At 38.9% G+C, this 17589-nt stretch overlaps 1 protein-coding gene across 2 annotated transcripts in view; it reads right to left on the bottom strand.

The window, feature by feature from the left end:
* Positions 1-17589, bottom strand: part of LOC117547361 (ankyrin-3-like) — a 187857-nt gene that overhangs the window by 157793 nt on the left and 12475 nt on the right. Inside the window, exon 1 of one of the 2 annotated variants that reach the window (XM_034218008.1) lies at positions 12279-12586. The exons of the other annotated variant lie outside the window; for it this stretch is intronic. Within the exon in view, the coding sequence (XP_034073899.1) occupies positions 12279-12344 (66 nt within the window). The 5' untranslated portion in view covers positions 12345-12586. Of the gene's footprint in view, positions 1-12278; positions 12587-17589 lie in introns of those variants that run through there. 2 annotated transcript variants of the gene reach the window in all.

Here is a 17589-nt window from a genome sequence, read left to right as displayed (position 1 = left end):
CAATGACAAAAACATCTATATTCAGCCAAAGAGTTGTATCATTAGTATCAGCTCAGAGTATCAGAAGTGCTGCATATAGTAAAGTCAGAGACCTACATGGAACGTAGCATGCTAACAGAGCCTCATCCTGTTCCTGTGAAGAGTGAGAAAGAGAGCCAAGTGCAGCACTCTGCTCCGCGGCTGCCTCAGCAAAAACACAATATGTTGACTCTAAAGGAGCGCACTGCCAGCAACCCTCACCCCAAAGAATATCATCAGATTCATTATACTGCTTGTATCTACCAGCACAATAAATAAGGGAGGGGGTGAAAATCACTGCATGATGAATTGGAAGAAAATTGCAAAGCGCAGTGAATAAACGCTGAGTCAGACTCTGCACCGGCTTCGTACCTGCTTTAGCGTGTTTTTTTTTTGTATCGTTCTTTCATCTTAATCAACTGGTTTCATTACATTTTGTGCGTGGGTTTTTCTTCTGGAATTCAACGACACTCGGCTGACTCAGCAGGTTAGAATACAAACTCTACCCTAACAATGTAGAGTAGTGCTTCTTGAATTAAGCTCTTGACCTTTGGATGTGTATTATTCCTGCTACTGTAACCTTTTTAGCAGAGGACAGTCCTTCACTATTAAAATGATCTTTTGAAAGAGTACCTGATAATCAGAATGGCCATTTTGGTACCATTCTATTAGTATTACTACAAGTCCCTGTTGTAATTTTAGAGTTTAAAAGCAAGATATAAGGATCTCTTTTGATACAAGTGTTGCCCAATGACTTAGAATTTTCTCTCATATTTTGTAATGTGTGGTGGCCCAGTAAAAGTCAGGGTGTTTTGTTGGATGCATCCTAAGAAGTCCAAAAACAACGGGGGCATTCGATGAACGCATGCCGATTAAAACTGCAAAATTATTTGTATATCCATCATCCTAAATTTGGAACCCCTAAACAATGTTTTTCCTTGGCCAATAGTTCACCCTTCTACCAAGTTTAATGAAAGTTGGGCCAGTAGCTTTTCTGTAATCCTGTTTACAAACACACTAAGGTATTGACAATTTGGACTTTTTACCTGTTTCCTAAATTAATAATGAGACGAGGTGAGTCTAAGCTAGACAAATTCCTGGAAGAAAACGATATCAGGCCACTAAAAGTGCAATAATGGTCTGAGCATTAATGTATACAAAAACCCAGTATTAATGATATTTGAAAATATATATATATAAATTACCCAGGTGGGTGCAGTGCTCTTTGGCGCTGCTAAGTGCTTTTCCTGTCTTTACTTGAACGGTACATCACGCTACAGGGTGTTACTCGAGTATAAAGTTTGTCTGTGCAAGCCAGCAGTATTTTCAAATGAGGCACCTCATCAGTTAATGTTACACTTCCTGCCTTCAGAGAAGTGCCTGCCATACGGCACCGATAGTACAACCTGGCCAAACTCTATCAATGGCTTGTAATAGTGCCTGAGGAGTTATCGGATTTCCCTGGCAACGTCTGTCTCAACAGGAATGATGAACCGTGAAGAAGGGCAGCTAGCTCCATGCTCGCAATATGCTGTGCACCGTGCATTCCAGCTGGGATTACACACGGGGTAGAGTAACCTGTCTGACTCCACCCACTGCAGGGAGACCAAACTCAGGCCAAAGTTTTGGATATACTCTCAAGTAGCCGTTAAAGTGTATGAACAGGAACACTGCACTAATGCTAGAATCTTGAAAGAGGAGAGTGTCAGACTGATGTCCATAGGGAGGTCATTCCATAAAAAGGGGGTATGACTTGTTTTTCACTCCTGACTGGAGTTCAGGATTTAAGAAGATCATCAGAGGCCCCTTCAAGTCTATCTGACATGGATAGGTAGCCAATAAATGGGCAATCAGCCTGGTGTAATAAGTATTCTATTCTTAGTTAAGATACTAGCTGCAGCTTCCGTCACCATTGGAAGCATAAAATAAAAAACAATAGCAATACTGTCTGATACAGGTAAGGACATGTGCTGTGGCTACTAGCATACTAGTTGCATTGTAGGTAATTAAGGCAACAGGTTTTTAACAAAGAAGTGTGGAATAATAAAAGAAACAAGACAATACTTGTTAGATAATGCACTGTTAAATCAGCGGAGCTTTAAATGAAAATAAAAATAAGTAAGATGTATTCAAATGGTAGTTACCATCTGCTTTAATTCTGGGGTACCTGGGCAACATGTACGCCAGTATTTAAATATAATGAATTTCAATTTACACCATCACAGGAGGCTAGTTTGTCCGGTATTTTGGTTTGTTACAAAATATTGTTGGGTAATAAACTTTACATATTGTTCGATTGTGCTTTAGGTCGGGTTTAAGCCCTAGGCTCTGGAACAGTCTGCCCCTCCATGTGAGGTCGGCCCAGACCCTAGGGGTTTTTAAATCCTCACTGAAGACACACTTCTTCTCTCTGGCCTTCTAGTCAGAGCTGAGTACGACACCTGACATTTCCCTGTGTTTTGTTTTTATATTTCTGTTGTAAATTATTGTCTTTTCTTGTTATTGTAGTGTTAAGTGTTTTTATTACATGTACAGCACTTTGGCTCGACCAAAAATCGTTTTTAAATGTGCTCTATAAATAAAAGTTGATTTGATTTAAGGAAGTTTGTCATTACTGGAATCAACAGCTATTAGCATGACTCAACGCAAGGCCTTAGTACATTGAGAAGTAACTTATGACAAACTTTTCACTTCCACATACAGTAGAGTGAAAGTTCAGCAGTCAAAATATAGATTCTGGGCAGAAATATTCCCTTTTTAGTAGAGTTCCTTCTGACAGCAAATGGGAATCAGGTCCAGATAATAAACATTGTTCATGCTCACTTACATTTTAAGATCAAAGAGCAGCCAATAAAACATTTCCTAAAGAAGTAAAACGCCTGTATTGATCTGAAATGGCTAAGTATAATTTCAGCTAATAACACCTAGTATTTTCTTACTCTCCACTTTGGATAAATCAGATTAACAGTGTGCTGAAGCTACCAGCCTATTGAAAGCATTGACAGTATTGACATTAGAGGGTGTGGGATGAAAATGACTGAACGTGGGTAGTCATGTTACATAAGCAATAGTCCACTCCTCTTACAAAAACAGAAGAAAAACACTGACACACCATGCATATGTGTGCTGCTCACCTCCCTCTAACAGATGGGATGTTTTATTCAATGGCATGTCATTATGAGAAGCTAGAAGCCGTTGCTGTGGTAAAAACAGCAAATACTTCAGATAAAATAAATGCTATTGTTGATCTATATTATTTTCTGGGTTTTGAGTCCAATCATTAGCAAAAATAAGTACTCCACGTAGTGTTAATTTCGTTGACTAAAACTATGACGAAATATGTTCGTCAACAACCTTTTTTTCCATGACGAAAACGAGACGATGACGAGACGGCACCGACGGCAGTAAACAATAACTGTAACGAAATCAAATCATCATGCAATATCGTTGACGAAAAGTGACAAGACGAAAATGTAGTTTACTAAATCAAAACTATGCCAAAATCTCTCTTTACTTTCGTTGACGAAAAATGAGGAGACGAAATATTATCAAAGATAACTTTACATCTCTGATAGTCAGTTTTTCTCCCAGCAGTTCCATTTCCGGTGCTGCGGCAGGGCAGCAGCTGTGTGTCTGTGCTGCACGCGGCCGTAGATTTGAATTACACCGGGCAGCGGCACAATATGAACTGTCAGGAAGACTCGGGTCTAACTCATGGTCTAACTAACCTTATTCAACAGAAAATGAAATGGCAACAACAGGGCTTGGGAGCAGTGGTCGCACTCGCGTTAACCGAATACCCCCCCGTCAGCGCGAGTGAGTGATAAATTGTGCACTCGACGGGTAATAATGGATTATGACGGAAATGTTACGATCCTGTCCGTCAAAATGAAAAGTCTAAAGCCACCACTGCTTGGGAGAAAGAAACAATGTGATATTTGGGCCCATTTTCGCTACAATGAGGCGGAGAAAAAAAGCGAATGCATTGTTTTATCAGAAGGGAAGCAATGTGGCCATAACACAGGTAAAAACACCACAAACCAGATACTCTCTGCAAAGCTTCTTAATCATTCAACCTGTGTTTTTCATCAAATAAGGACAAGATATAATCTTATTTATTTATATATAGGCTACTAAAATGACAAATTATTGGTTTTGGCTAGACTAGTTTGACTGAAATGTTCTATATAATCTGATGACTAAAAAAGACTCAACAGTTTTCATTGACAGAAAGTAGACTAAAATAATTAGTTTTCTTTGACTAAAATGCTCAGACTTTAGTCGACTAAATCTTGACTAAAATGTTTACTGTTTTAGTCGACTAAAATAAGACTAAAATGCTCAGACTTTTAGTCGAAGGTGACTAAATATGACTAAAACTAAAAAGAAAATTTTCGACCAATTAGCCTTTTTAACAAGTCTACACTGTGTTACTATATTTCTTGTCATAAATGATAAGTTTGCTAAAGAATACTATTTTCAAAAACCTCTTTTACTAAGTACTAAGAGTACTAAGAACAACAAATTCACATTAGGAAGATATTTAGGAAGATATTTTTTAAATACTTCTTTTTTTTTTTTTAATACTTCTTCTCTCTTTTTTTTTTTTTAAATGAAGTGTGCTGTATGGATCGTTAGAAAAAATTATGATTATTATTTTGTTCACAATGCTTTATTTAAAAAAAGGTTCTTGTGTGAAATACTTTTTTGCACAAAAACATTTTTTTAATATAAATTGTTATATAAAAAGGAACATTCTAGGTAAACCAACTTTATTTACATAATAAATTAACTACAGATAGATTCAAGAGGCGCTTTCACACCAAGTACTTTTCCCAGGAAAAGTTCCCGGAACTTTTATTTCCCTGGAACTATCTAGTAAATCGCATTCACACCGGAATAAGTCCCTGAGGGAGGATTAGGAAAATGAAGCCGCTGACGTCGCTTCTTCTTCTTCTGCTTTGGGTTTACTGGCAGGCCGCAAACAACTTCACGGCGTATACTGCCACCCGAAGTCCCGGAGCCCCCCGGACTCCGGGAGGCAGTAAATCACCACTCGAAGCCCCGGGTAAATAGCCAGAACGCCGACACCTCCTCATCACTCCACCGATCCCACGTTTTATTTTGTGTTGCCATAAGTTAGTCTCTCTACGTTTGTGTGCTGGGCTAATGCTAATTGTAATAACGCTAATGCGAGGAAATAAAATGGCGGCTTCACAAAAACTTTTCAGAGTTTTACAGGGGGGTGGTTTGCAATTCACCTAGCCAATCAGAAATTGGAACCTTTTCCTCCCCAGGAAAGTCCCTGCTCTCTAGCAGGGACTAAAAAGGGGTGAAAAGGTTCCCGAAAAGAAAATATATTTTTGGTGTGAACGCAACATCCCAGGAACTATTTCTGGGAAAAGTACTCGGTGTGAAAGCGCCTATAGATACACTGAATTAACACACCTTGCCTAATGTTTACAATGCAGATCATTCACATTATGTCAATACACATTTGTTACTGCTGCTTTACCCAGTTGTTGAGATCTCCATATGAAGTGAATACTTAAAATGAAAGTTAATTATAAATCATATATGATCAATCATATTCTTGTATGAACCCATAATGAGAATGCTTCTTGATGGTTTTTGAATATGTATGCTTACAATTTTAGTTGTTGCTGTTTGATAACTTTGCGTTTTAAAAAGAGGGTGTTGAGAGCTTCATAGTATGTTGAATACTTAAAACGAAAGTTAGTTATAATCAAATATAATCAATTATATTCTTGTATAACCCACAATGAAAATACTTCATATTTTAGGTTTTTCTATATTTACAGCATAAACAAAACACCAGTGGTTTGTTAAGTTGAGTGTAAGACCTATAAATGATTTATGCCTTACTCTCTGATAAGAAAGTAGGCAGTTTTTTCCCTCTCCTCTCACAAGGGTGCACAGGGAGGGTGGCTCCTGACTTAAGGAGAAACACATTGAGGCCTCAAAAAGGTGGTTATGTCATAGCCATAGAAAATGTCTAGTCATGTTTTAGCTTTTTTTACACAAACATGAGAAGGTGTGTCTTAGGCCATAGCCAATAGAAGATGTTTGTTGGGAATAGAGGAGGTGTTTTTTTGGGGTTTCGATCCGGTTTTTTGAGCATAAAGAGACTGGTTTTTTGAGAGAGCACGAGAGAGAGGGGGAAACCCCTGGTATACTCTCTCCCGGTAGGCTCTGGCCCTCAGAGCTGGGTAAAATGGTTCTCGGTAAGGTCTACCCGGAAGGCGTTATTAGTACGTACGGGAATCTTAGAACTAATAGCATTATTTAGATCTATCCTGGAAGGCGTTATTAGTACGTACGGGAATCTTAGACCTAATAGCTCTATTTATATCTATCCTGGAAGGCGTTATTAGTACGTACAGGAATCTTAGACCTAATGACTATTTAGATCTATCCTGGAAGGCGTTATTAGTACGTACGGGAATCTTAGACCTAATAGCTTTATTTAGATCTATCCTGGAAGGCGTTATTAGTACGTACGGGAATCTTAGACCTAATAGCTTTATTTAGATCTACCTGGAAGGCGTTATTAGTACGTGCAGGAATTTTATAACTAATGGCTGTATTTAGATCTTGGATAGATAAGAAAATATGAATTAAGGTTTTAGATAAAAATATAACCCCAGCATGATATGTTGCGTATGATTATAATGTGTTAAAAGGTAAAAACCCTGTATTAGTTTGGACCTATTTTTCTTCAAATAAACTGATCTCACCTGTTGGACAACTAAAAGAAAATCTGTGCTCTCCTCTCCTGCTTCAAAGGTAAGACTGCACCCTGCCACACACACACTTAGGCAGGAACACACTCCATTTACTGATATCAAAATCCTTCGGGATCCCTTAAACAGATTTAAAAAAGAGTTGTCTGAATAGAAACAGCAGTTAATTGAACCTGGTTCTTCGGGGAGTTAATAGAGGTGAGATCTTGCTGACGTTGGTGGATCTGAGCCAAGCAGTAAACTTACATAGACTCAAGAACTTCGGTCAGGTCAATTAGTAGGTCAGAGTAATTTACCGGAATAAATTATCAGGACCTCGCCGACTCTAAACACAGTCCATGCATGCAATATTAAATAAAAGAAAACTGGAAAGTGTCTAAATTTGAAATATATTCCAAATCTTACCCTATGATTATTTTACAGAGTAATCTAATAAACCCCGCTCCCAAAAAAGAAAGAAAAAGGAATGATGAACGGAGTCAAAGAGCAGTCACTACTCGGCCTCTGTCACCGTCGTCCTGTTTCCCTCCTCACTTACAAGACTTCACCACAGACAGGGATTTGAGTTACATATGAATAGCACACACACGCAGACTAAAAGCAGGGTGGGACAGCACATATCAATTTGTTTTCTTCCTACTAGACTCCAGTTCATCCAGTTCAATTATCACTGAATAACATACTCTGAAGTCCTCCTGTTAACACTAAGCAACTGGATACTTGATGTTGAGCAGAATGCAGTTCCTCCACCTGATGACTAACCTCCACAGCTCCTAACACTTCCTCCTTCTCCCAGGGGGCTTTGGTTGTCATAGTTACAACCATTAACACACCTGCTAAGCTGTGAGGTCCCTCATGTATCTTGCTCTCTTTTATAGACTTCACACCAATACCCAGACCAGAGGCATGTAACTAATTACATCAACGGGGGACAGATAAGGACAAAATGATGACGTAAATATGGAGGATCACAGTGTGTCCTGTTTTTTTTACCCACCATTCTTATCTTGTTCATGTATTTTTTTTAGGGCCGGGACTCGATTAAAAAAATTAATCTAATTAATTAGAGGCTTTGTAATTAATTAATCGAAATTAATCGCATTTTTAATCGCATATACATATTTGACCTAAGAACAGTGAGAAGCAATTTTTTTTCACATGGATTTTAGTATACCATTAGGCGCATTCACACCGCAAGTACTTTTCCCACAAAGGTTCATGAGAACTTAGTTCATGAGAACTCTTTGAACCTGGGGGAGGATTAGGCAAATGAAGCCGCTGACGTCACTTCTTCTTCTTCTGCTTTGGGTTTACTGGCAGGCCGCAAACCACTTCACGGCGTTTACTGCCGCCCAAAGTCCCCGGCCGGAAGTCCCCGGAGTTGGGGACTGGCTTCAGTAGAAGCTGCTGGGAGTCCCAGCAGCCTTCCGAGTAAATCGCCAGAACGCCGACACCTCCTCATCTCCACCGCTCCCATGTTTTATTTTGTGTTGCCATAAGTTAGTCTCTCTGCGTTTCTGCGCTGGGCTAATGCTAATAATGCTAATGCGAGGATAATAAAATGGCGGCTTCACAAAACTTTTTGGGAGTTTTACGGGGCGTGGTTTGCAATCCGCCCAGCCAATCAGAAATATAGCTCTTTTCTCACAAGAGAGCCGTACGAAAGTCCCTGCTCTCTAGCAGCTCTCTGCTCTCTAGCAGGGACTTTCGTGGGGGTAAAAAGGTTCTCATGAACTAATTTTAGTACCGGCTCTTTTTGGTGTGAACGCGATAAAAGAGGCTAACGTCCACGCTAGCTTCCACGCTAGCTGCTATGTTTTTGCATTGAGGTGATACTTGAGGCTTGATGTGCTGCGGTGATATGCGAATTCCTTTTTGCATAATTTGCACACAACCGTGCTCTTATCGACGCTTCCATCCGTCCGTTTTTTAAAACAACATTTCCCACTGTTGTTCACTGTGGTTTGTTGTTGTCTGAAGTCATGAACGTTAGTTGGTGCTCCAGTATAATCGGTACGCCTGAAACTCATCCAGTGAGAAACGTTCCGCGGTGCAAAAATAAGTGCGATTAAAATGCGTTAATTTTTTTAACGCGTTAATTTTTGTGTAATTAATTAATCTTAATTAACGCGTTAAAGTCCCGGCCCTAATTTTTTTATTTACCCATAAATTAATTAAACTAACCATATATTTGAAATGATTAGCTTCATTTGAAACTATCTGGATCCAGTTTAGCATTAACATATAGATATTGACTGCCACATATTGAACTACATTTTGGAGCGGATCTAATTAACTGGGCGGAAAAACACATCATTTTATTTTGGCATCGACTTTGCAGATGTTGCGCTCTCCCAGTGCCCTGCTAGTTTTTTTTTATTTTATTGCTATCATAACAATTTTAACAAATGTTTGCTTGGTCACAGCTAAACAAACTAATCTAAAAAAGAACAAAATTACTAAGTAGGATATCACAGCCAATGTTGCAACAATGAAGCATCATTAGAAAGAATTGGCCACATATTAACCACCTTTATTGTTGTTAAAACCAAATCCAAGTGAAAAGAATCATTGAATTCAAGACAAGCGAACCAGAAATGCTAAAACTAATTTCTTAATTGAAGGACTCATTCCTGCACCTCTAACCTCTCAGCTGACAGTCTTATTATTGACATGAGGCTTCATCTAACTGAAGCATTAGAGCACTCCGTTCACTGAATATCTTCACTCCTTAAATCACACCCACATCCAAGCACTCAATTGTTCCTTTTGGCCGGATGTGATGGTTCTTCCCGGTTACTCAAGCACATTGTGCATGTTGTCCTCCACATCAGTGCTACTGTTTTCACTGTGAATCACACATTCCCTGTGTCCCTAGCAACAGGTGGAGAGTGGAGGCAACACTTATCTCATCAAAGCCAAAATAAATGCTCCTATATTCTTCTTTTTCTACTTTCTGTTCTCTCTATTTATCCTGTCTACTCATTCCCTGAATAGACATCTTTGATTCCTCCATTTTCCTCCTCTTCACTCTCTGCCTACCCTTCTCTTCAGCTACCTCCTTCCTTTTCGTCTACTTTACTCCACTCTTTCTTTTCATCTGCTTTTGCCATCTTCTCTCCTCTTTCCTTGCCGACTGTCTGTTCAGTGCAGGATCACAGCGACACAACAGTCATATCAAATCAGTCGAAACGCTGTCTCTATCAAAACATTCCCTTTCTTTCTTGATTTCTTTCATCCTCACCTCTCTTCTTCCTCCATCCTTGCTCTCTCCACTCTTCCTCCCCACCCTTGTTTGACTCCTCCTCCTCTACTTCTCTGGTCTCTTCTCTCCACCTCCCTCTCCTCTCTGTAGCGTCCATTTGCATTCCTCAAATACAAATTAATATAATCATCATCATAATCATTAATCTCACCGATACGTTATACCAACACCAATTCTGAGAGCCTTGCCCCTTCCAACGGACATAGCATCAATATTAAAGATGTACTCAATCATATAGGCTACACTTTATGCTGCCTTCTTTGTATGTTTAAAGAGCCCAAAACACCTGTTACACTAGATAGAGAAGACTGTGGTGTGTGTGTGTATGCTGGGAGACAATTAAAAACAGCAGACTAAACATAGGGCTGAATCTTATAGGATAAAAGGTGCTGAGCCAGCAGCTTTTTTCACAGCAGAGAAACACACACAGTGCATAGAAACCGTAACCCACACAACAACAAAGCAGAGTTTTCAGATAGAAGACAGAAATGTAAAGTCCTCAATGTGCCAGAGTGTCAAACTTAAACTTTGATAGATTAAAATGCATAGATGGCACTGAGAACTGAAAGCTTTTTGCAACCGGACACCTTTCTCGCTACTTTTCAGACCTCTCTCGCTACTTAGAAGGGCCAAGAAGGGACAAGCTACAAATGTATGGCAGAACGGCAAAACCACTAAGTGACGTGTCACGTAAATGAATGAAAGATAACTTTACCAATATGTAAATAACCTGCAAACCTAATGCTAACCATCAGGTAGCAAGGTTGTTAGATTGGTCAGCTTTTAAAGATTTCCTTATTAAATGAAATGTACAACCTTGAAAACGAAATTCTAACGTTGGAGAAATCATTCCATTATAGATACAACAAAAACATAGTGTAGGAAAGACAGTAATTCACCAGCTTTAGATACTTCATCAAGCCAAAGTCATGTAAGGTTGCTGGAAGTTAGACAATATTCAAAATGAATCAATTCATGTATTGATTCATTTCACATAAAAAAAACAGAGTATGCCAGGAGATTTAATACGATTCCCATTAGTAACAACAACATCTAACAAATACTTCTAAATGTCTTTTTTCTCATTTACCTAAAACAGAAACCCTAACAAATCCAGCAAATATTCTGGAAAGAATAACTTTTACTGATTCATGTTCTTGTTTAGATTGTGTTATACAGGCAAATAACACAGACAAACTCGCTGATATCCGGCAGCTAATGTAGAACTGTAAATCCTGTCTGCATTGTAATCACTGAACTGGCATGAGAAGGCATTTGCTGCATTAGCATCACAACTACATATTGGCTCCTTCGTGTTGTAAAGATGCAAGATTCATCAGTAAATGAAAAATGGTGTTAACATGATTTTACAGAACATGGTATTAGAGCAGCTGGTCAATATAAATTACATTTGTAGGATGATACAGCTCTTTATTTTTGGATGCTCATTCAAAAACAAGTCCCCTCTTTCCTCCCACTTTCACTCGTCTAATTCTTCATCCCTCTGATATTTCTCCACATCTTCTCTGTTTCTTACTCTCAGCCTTTACCTTTCACCTGATCTCTAATTTCGTACGTAATGTCTTCTCTCCCTTGCCCATCCTTCTCATTTCTGTATGTGCCTGATCACTCTTGAATTTCTTATCGTCTGCTCTCACTGAGCATATTGAAAGGTTAACAGGTGTTACCTGCAGTCACACTTTGTGTTGCAACAATATGGTTCATATTCAACCTAAGAAGGAAACCATTGGAAATTAGACATTTGCTGGATACAAATAATCTCATAAACAAATAAATGGAAGTGTCTAAGCTACATCACCACATCTTAAATCTCTGTATGGGTTATTTCAATACTTAACTGTACACAATGGCCATTATTAAAAAAAAGACTATTTGACTCCATTTGGAATGAATAAACTGCCTTTTGTGTTGAATATCAGAGGAACAAAAGCTGCTACACCACGGTAGTGCGCTGTCATCAAAACGACCACAACAAAAGAGCTGCTCCCCATCAACAAAAAGCACAACTTCCAAAGGCGATACAACTGAAATAAACCCGTTAAATTAGATCAAAAGCATCCTAAATATGAAATCAGACACATGTAAAAAAGATATGCTAGAGCTTTTGTTTGAAAAAAAAACACAGGTCTCCCTTTCTGGTAGAAAAACTGACATGTTTTTAGTTTTTGTTTCAAGCAGCCACCCCATGTTGTTTACAAGTCATTCTTTACCTTCTTTCCTTTCTTCTTGCGGTGCGCTGACTTCCCCGTAGCTTTGTCTTTAACCTCCTCGCTCATTTCAGCAGCTGCCAGGGTGAATGTGTCCCAAACAGCTGTGTGTATGAGTCCCCAAAATAAAATAAAAAGGGTTTAGTTTTTTTTAATCCAGCATGAATGAGCGGAGAAGAGTGGAGTGGCGGCCACTCTCAACGTGCACAGAAACCAACTCGCTCAGCTGCTCACACCCACTTTCACACACACACACAAACACACACACACACACACACACACACACACATTTTGTCGGCGAGGAGAGGTAGCCAACTAGACTGCCTGGCTGAAGCGATGGAGATACACGCATGCTCTCTCTCTCTCTTTATCTGATCTATCTCACACACTTCTCCACTACCTGTCAGAGCTGTGGTTGACTCCCACACACTCCACAAGTGAGAGCGGAGCAGCAACAAGCTAGCTACGGGGCTTCAGTTTATTAATAGCAATCAATATCGGCAGTTTTTAGTGTGTGCGTGTGTGCGTGCGTGTGTGTGCGTGTGCGTGTGTGTGTGTGTGTGTGTGTGTGTGTGTGTGTGTAAAGAGAGAGGATAGACTCTTTATCAAGTTCAGAAAATGTGCTTGTCCATCTATGTTTGTGGGGACCACTGAGTTTTAGACTCAGTGGTCCTCTAAAATGTAGAGGACCGTTTTGGAAAGTGAGGTCCCGTCCTCAATTCAAAGAGCTGTTAGTAGAGCATTCCAAATCTTACTTTAGAAGATAAACATAATAAACTATAAACTAAGCAAAATAAATGTACGTCTATGTGTTATCAATATTTTCAAAAGCTTAGTATTGTAGCTACTGTATGAACCATGAAAAGGAATGTCTTTAATGTCCTGGTTGATTCATCTCTAATAATCAACAGGTCTTCCTACCTGAAAGACAGAATAGCTTATTGGCAATAGCTACAAAAACAACAAACTATTTATTTCGCACATTGTGGAATGGTCGCATTTTTTATCACATTGCGGACCAAAACTGATACAACATATTTGCTTTAGTAAAAGATTAAATAAAGCTAAAGTAAAAAACAAAAAAATATAAAATAATGATGTTTGTGATACAGCTAAAGTTGCTTAGAAGGATATGTACATATGTGATTAAATTAGGTACATTGGTTTCACACAGGACACAAACAGAATTCTCCAGGTTCATATATATATATCTGACCTATATATTGATAATAGAATATTATTATTTAATACAAGTAACTAAAGCTTTAAAAATGAATGTAGTGGAGTAAAAATGTTAAAGTAGCTTTTATAATACTTTTAGTGATGTACAGAAAACATCCAAACGTTTGGCATTCATTTGTTTTCAGTGTTGTCGCAAAGATACTTTCAGGCATGAAATGAGTATGAGTTCACTTAAATCACTCATGATCAAGAGTAAGAGCAGGATTAAGAGAAAGTGATAGACTACTGTTGAGCCTAGCAGGATAAACATGCCTCAAAAGCCCCTTCCAATTACACCTCCTCCCTGTGTCTCTTCTTATCAATAATTGTCAACGAGAGAAGACCCCTAGTGGAAGATCAATGTGGATTATATATATATGTGTGTGTGTGTGTGTGTGTGTGTGTGTGTGTGTGTGTGTGTGTGTGTGTGTGTGTGTGTGTGTGTGTGTGTGTGTGTGTGTGTGTGTGTGTGTGTGGTGTGTGTGTGTGTGTGTGTGTGTGTGTGTGTGTGTGTGTGTGTGTGTGTGTGTGTGTGTGTGTGTGTCTGTGTGTGTGTGTGCGTGCGTGCGTGTTGTGGGTGGATTATGCCAATGTGAGCAACGTTGCCCAGTACAATTAAAGCTGTATCATCCATTGAGAAGCATGGGGGACTCTAGGGTTTGTTTTCAGGGCTATTCATTATTGTTGCTCTTTATATGGAAAGGGCACACACACTCACGGCAAAGAGCAATGACTCGTGTCGTGTGTGTGTTTCCCTGTTGCTGTTTAGCACACACAAAGATGAAATACCAAACTGTATTAATGGTGTCTATGCAAAGATATCCATGTCAATATGCAGAATAATGTCCCCTGCAGGCATAGTAAAGCTGAATCACTGCTTTATGTTTTCTTAGAGTCAATATTTATAGAGAGAGACAGGCTTTTCAAGTTTACTGTCTTTCCCTGTTTGAACTGAAGAAGCTAGTCTGACATCTGGTGGCCAATGCTCTCAATGACAACAACAACAACAATCCATTACATTCTAAAAACCAATAAAACTGCATGATCAAATTGATGCTCTGACACAATTCCATAATAAATATGAATTGCACAGACAATAATAATTGTCACAGTATATATTTTTGGGAATAAGTATAATATCAAGCAATGTTCTTAATACACAGTTTGTTTTTGGTGTTTTCCTCAGTTATGAGCTTCTCCCTTACTGTATATCCTTTGAGTACTTTTATGTTGAACCAAAGTGTTTTTAAGTGTACTTAAAAGGAGTACTACTATGTCAGAAAAAAGTGAAAATGTCCATCCCAGTTTCTCAAATTCAGGAGAAAGTCTTGACATGTCTATTTATGTCAGTTGGTATTCAAAGATACTCAGTTTAATGAATACAAAAGAGAACATTTGAGAGCCTAAAAACAGCCTTTTTAAAACAAATGACATTTCATTTCAGCCTCATGCAACAAACAGAAGAAAAACCAAACAGCCTTAACAATGTGTTTTTCTCTGTGTTATAAGTTAAGATGGAAACACCAACATTATTACAATAAATATATATCATTTGATTCACTATTTTCTTATGGGTACAATTTCAACACATTATGTTCGGTCTTACATCCACCTCTCTTCCTTTTCTCTTGTTCAAGCCCTGTCTCTCTGATGTCACACACACAGCTAATATTCTCTATAAGTCAGCCATTAAAGGCCTCCTGGAAAAGGGAGTGGTTTTATGCCTCCATAACCATCAATTATAAAAGGGAAAATACAACCGGTGGCTGGTAAGAGCCAGTGGGTTGCTAATGGTGCCATAGCAATCAGATATCAGATATACAAACAAGTATTCAAATGGTTATGGAAATGTTAAGATACGGAATAGAAAGGTAAAAGCGTTTTTTTTGTCAGCTACGGTTAATGTATCTAGAGAGGAGACAGATGGGAAGCATCAGACAGGAGACAGTAAAGAAGGAGGTTTATCTTTAGCTACGTGTTTATACTGTGAGATTTGTAGGTTACATTCCTCATGGTGGCAATGACCATCACGTGCACGTTCGCAGTAGACAAAACAGTAAGGGTCTCATGTGCTTGGTCGGTTTTTGTCAGAGAGGGTGTGAACTTTGACCGCAGAAGCATTTCACAGAGGACTGGTGTGTGTGTGTGTGTGTGTGTGTGTGTGTGTGTGTGTGTGTGTGTGTGTGTGTGTGTGTGTGTGTGTGTGTGTGTGTGTGTGTGTGTGTGTGTGTGTGTGTGTGTGTGTGTGTGTGTGTGAGGTTATTACACAGGTGGAGATTTCAATAATTATTCCACTTTCAGTATCATCTTGAATCAGTTTCTCTAGCTTGTGCATAGCCTAGGCATTTACAATGTCAAACACCCACTTTTGTTGTCATCCATAACGTCTGACAAATATATCAAGTTGGCATTGAACGGTAATTGCAATAAATCAATAATCATGTTTTTTGTTACTTCAAAGAGTTTGTCAGGACCAAAATGACTGTCATGCACTCAATGAACTTGTTTGTGCTTGTCAGGGAGGTTGTTATCATCTCCAAACACTTGACTATCAGAACTAGTCAAAAGCAAACTATGAGAAAGGATAAGGGCACTGGCGGGGTTTCTTTGTTTTCTAAATCTCAAACTATTATCTTATTTACAATTGGTTAGTTGGATCATTTTATTAGCGTGTTTATTTCTCTGTTTCGGTGTCAGTTGGAGTCATGACCTCAATGTCTGTGCGAACACTGGAGGGTTGTTTGTACGTGTTTGTGTGAGGTGTGGTTTGCACCGAAGCCTGTGATTTGTGCGTGAGTGTTTCTAACGGGCACGGCACGCTTAAAGCGAGCTCCGCGCTGTAGTGCAAATGCGCCATTAGAGAGACCACACGATCAGTGGGTTTGACATCGCTGATGTGAGCCAATGAGCTGCTGGCTCCATACCATGGAAGAAGACCAGACTTGTACTCTTGTTTTACAGTAAATCATCAAATCTGTGATGCTCTTTGCACTCCAGTAATGACTGTAACCTGGGATCAACTTTATGTTCCGTGCAATTTCACTCCCACGTACAGGCCTATTCCTTCTTCACTATGTGATGTTCACGTTCACCCGAAATGCCTTCTCATAAACCCTGAAGCGCAGGTGTGAGCTTGTTGTGGGTTGTGAATGCAGCTTGTGAAAGTCCCCAGTAATAACAATACATTAAGCAATAAGCATTAGCACAATAAAAAAGGATCATCATCCTACTTAAAAAAATACAAATGTGTGGCAGTTTTAGGGTTTGATTGCAAGTTTATAAAACACTTCTAGCAAGAACCTCGAAAAGATCTCTCTGTAAAAGATTTGGTCTGGTTTCCTGACATCTAGGAATGTCAATCCAACCATAGCCACCTGATAAGATCATTGTTTCTTGTAAACGATGCCAAGAATTTTTTTTTCTTTTCTCACCAGTCTTCCCTGTAATCTGTTGTTTGCCTCCTTCCCTTCTTTCCACTTATCTCATTTGTCCTTATCCCCAAGAAAATATTAGCTTCACACTACAGCGGATGTCTAAATATTTGCCCTTATTCAACTGTACTCAACTGTAACACATGCACACGATCAGTGATACTCTGCATATTAATATCTGTGAATACAATCTTGACAATGACCGGCCAGGAGGAAATGAGCCTGTGGAGCCATGGCAATACATGAATCATTACATTGCATTTAGCTGACGCTTTTATCCAAAGCGACTTACAATAAGTACATTCGACCAGGAAGACACAACCTTGAAGAAAACAGAATCATATAAGTATATCAGGTTTCATAGAGCCAAACATATTCATCACGAATCACGATGGAAACAACCAAAATGTGACATGATTTGCCATGACAACCACATAAACTGTGAGCATTATGTTGTTTGAACCAATCATCAAATCAAATCAAGTTTTATTTATATAGCACATTTAAAAGTGATTTTTGGTCGAGCCAAAGTGCTGGACATGTAATAAAAACACATTACTAAAATCACAATAAAAGACAATAATTGACAACAGAAATATAAAAAACAAAAACACAGGGAATAGTCAGGTGTCATGCTCCGCTCTGACTAGAAGGCCAGGGAG

Source organism: Gymnodraco acuticeps, unplaced genomic scaffold (assembly GCF_902827175.1).
Source record: "Gymnodraco acuticeps unplaced genomic scaffold, fGymAcu1.1, whole genome shotgun sequence".
In the NCBI taxonomy this organism is placed as follows: Eukaryota; Metazoa; Chordata; class Actinopteri; order Perciformes; family Bathydraconidae; genus Gymnodraco; species Gymnodraco acuticeps.
The sequence above is the reverse complement of the archived record's forward strand: the minus strand, read 5'-3'. Positions and strand labels throughout refer to the sequence as shown.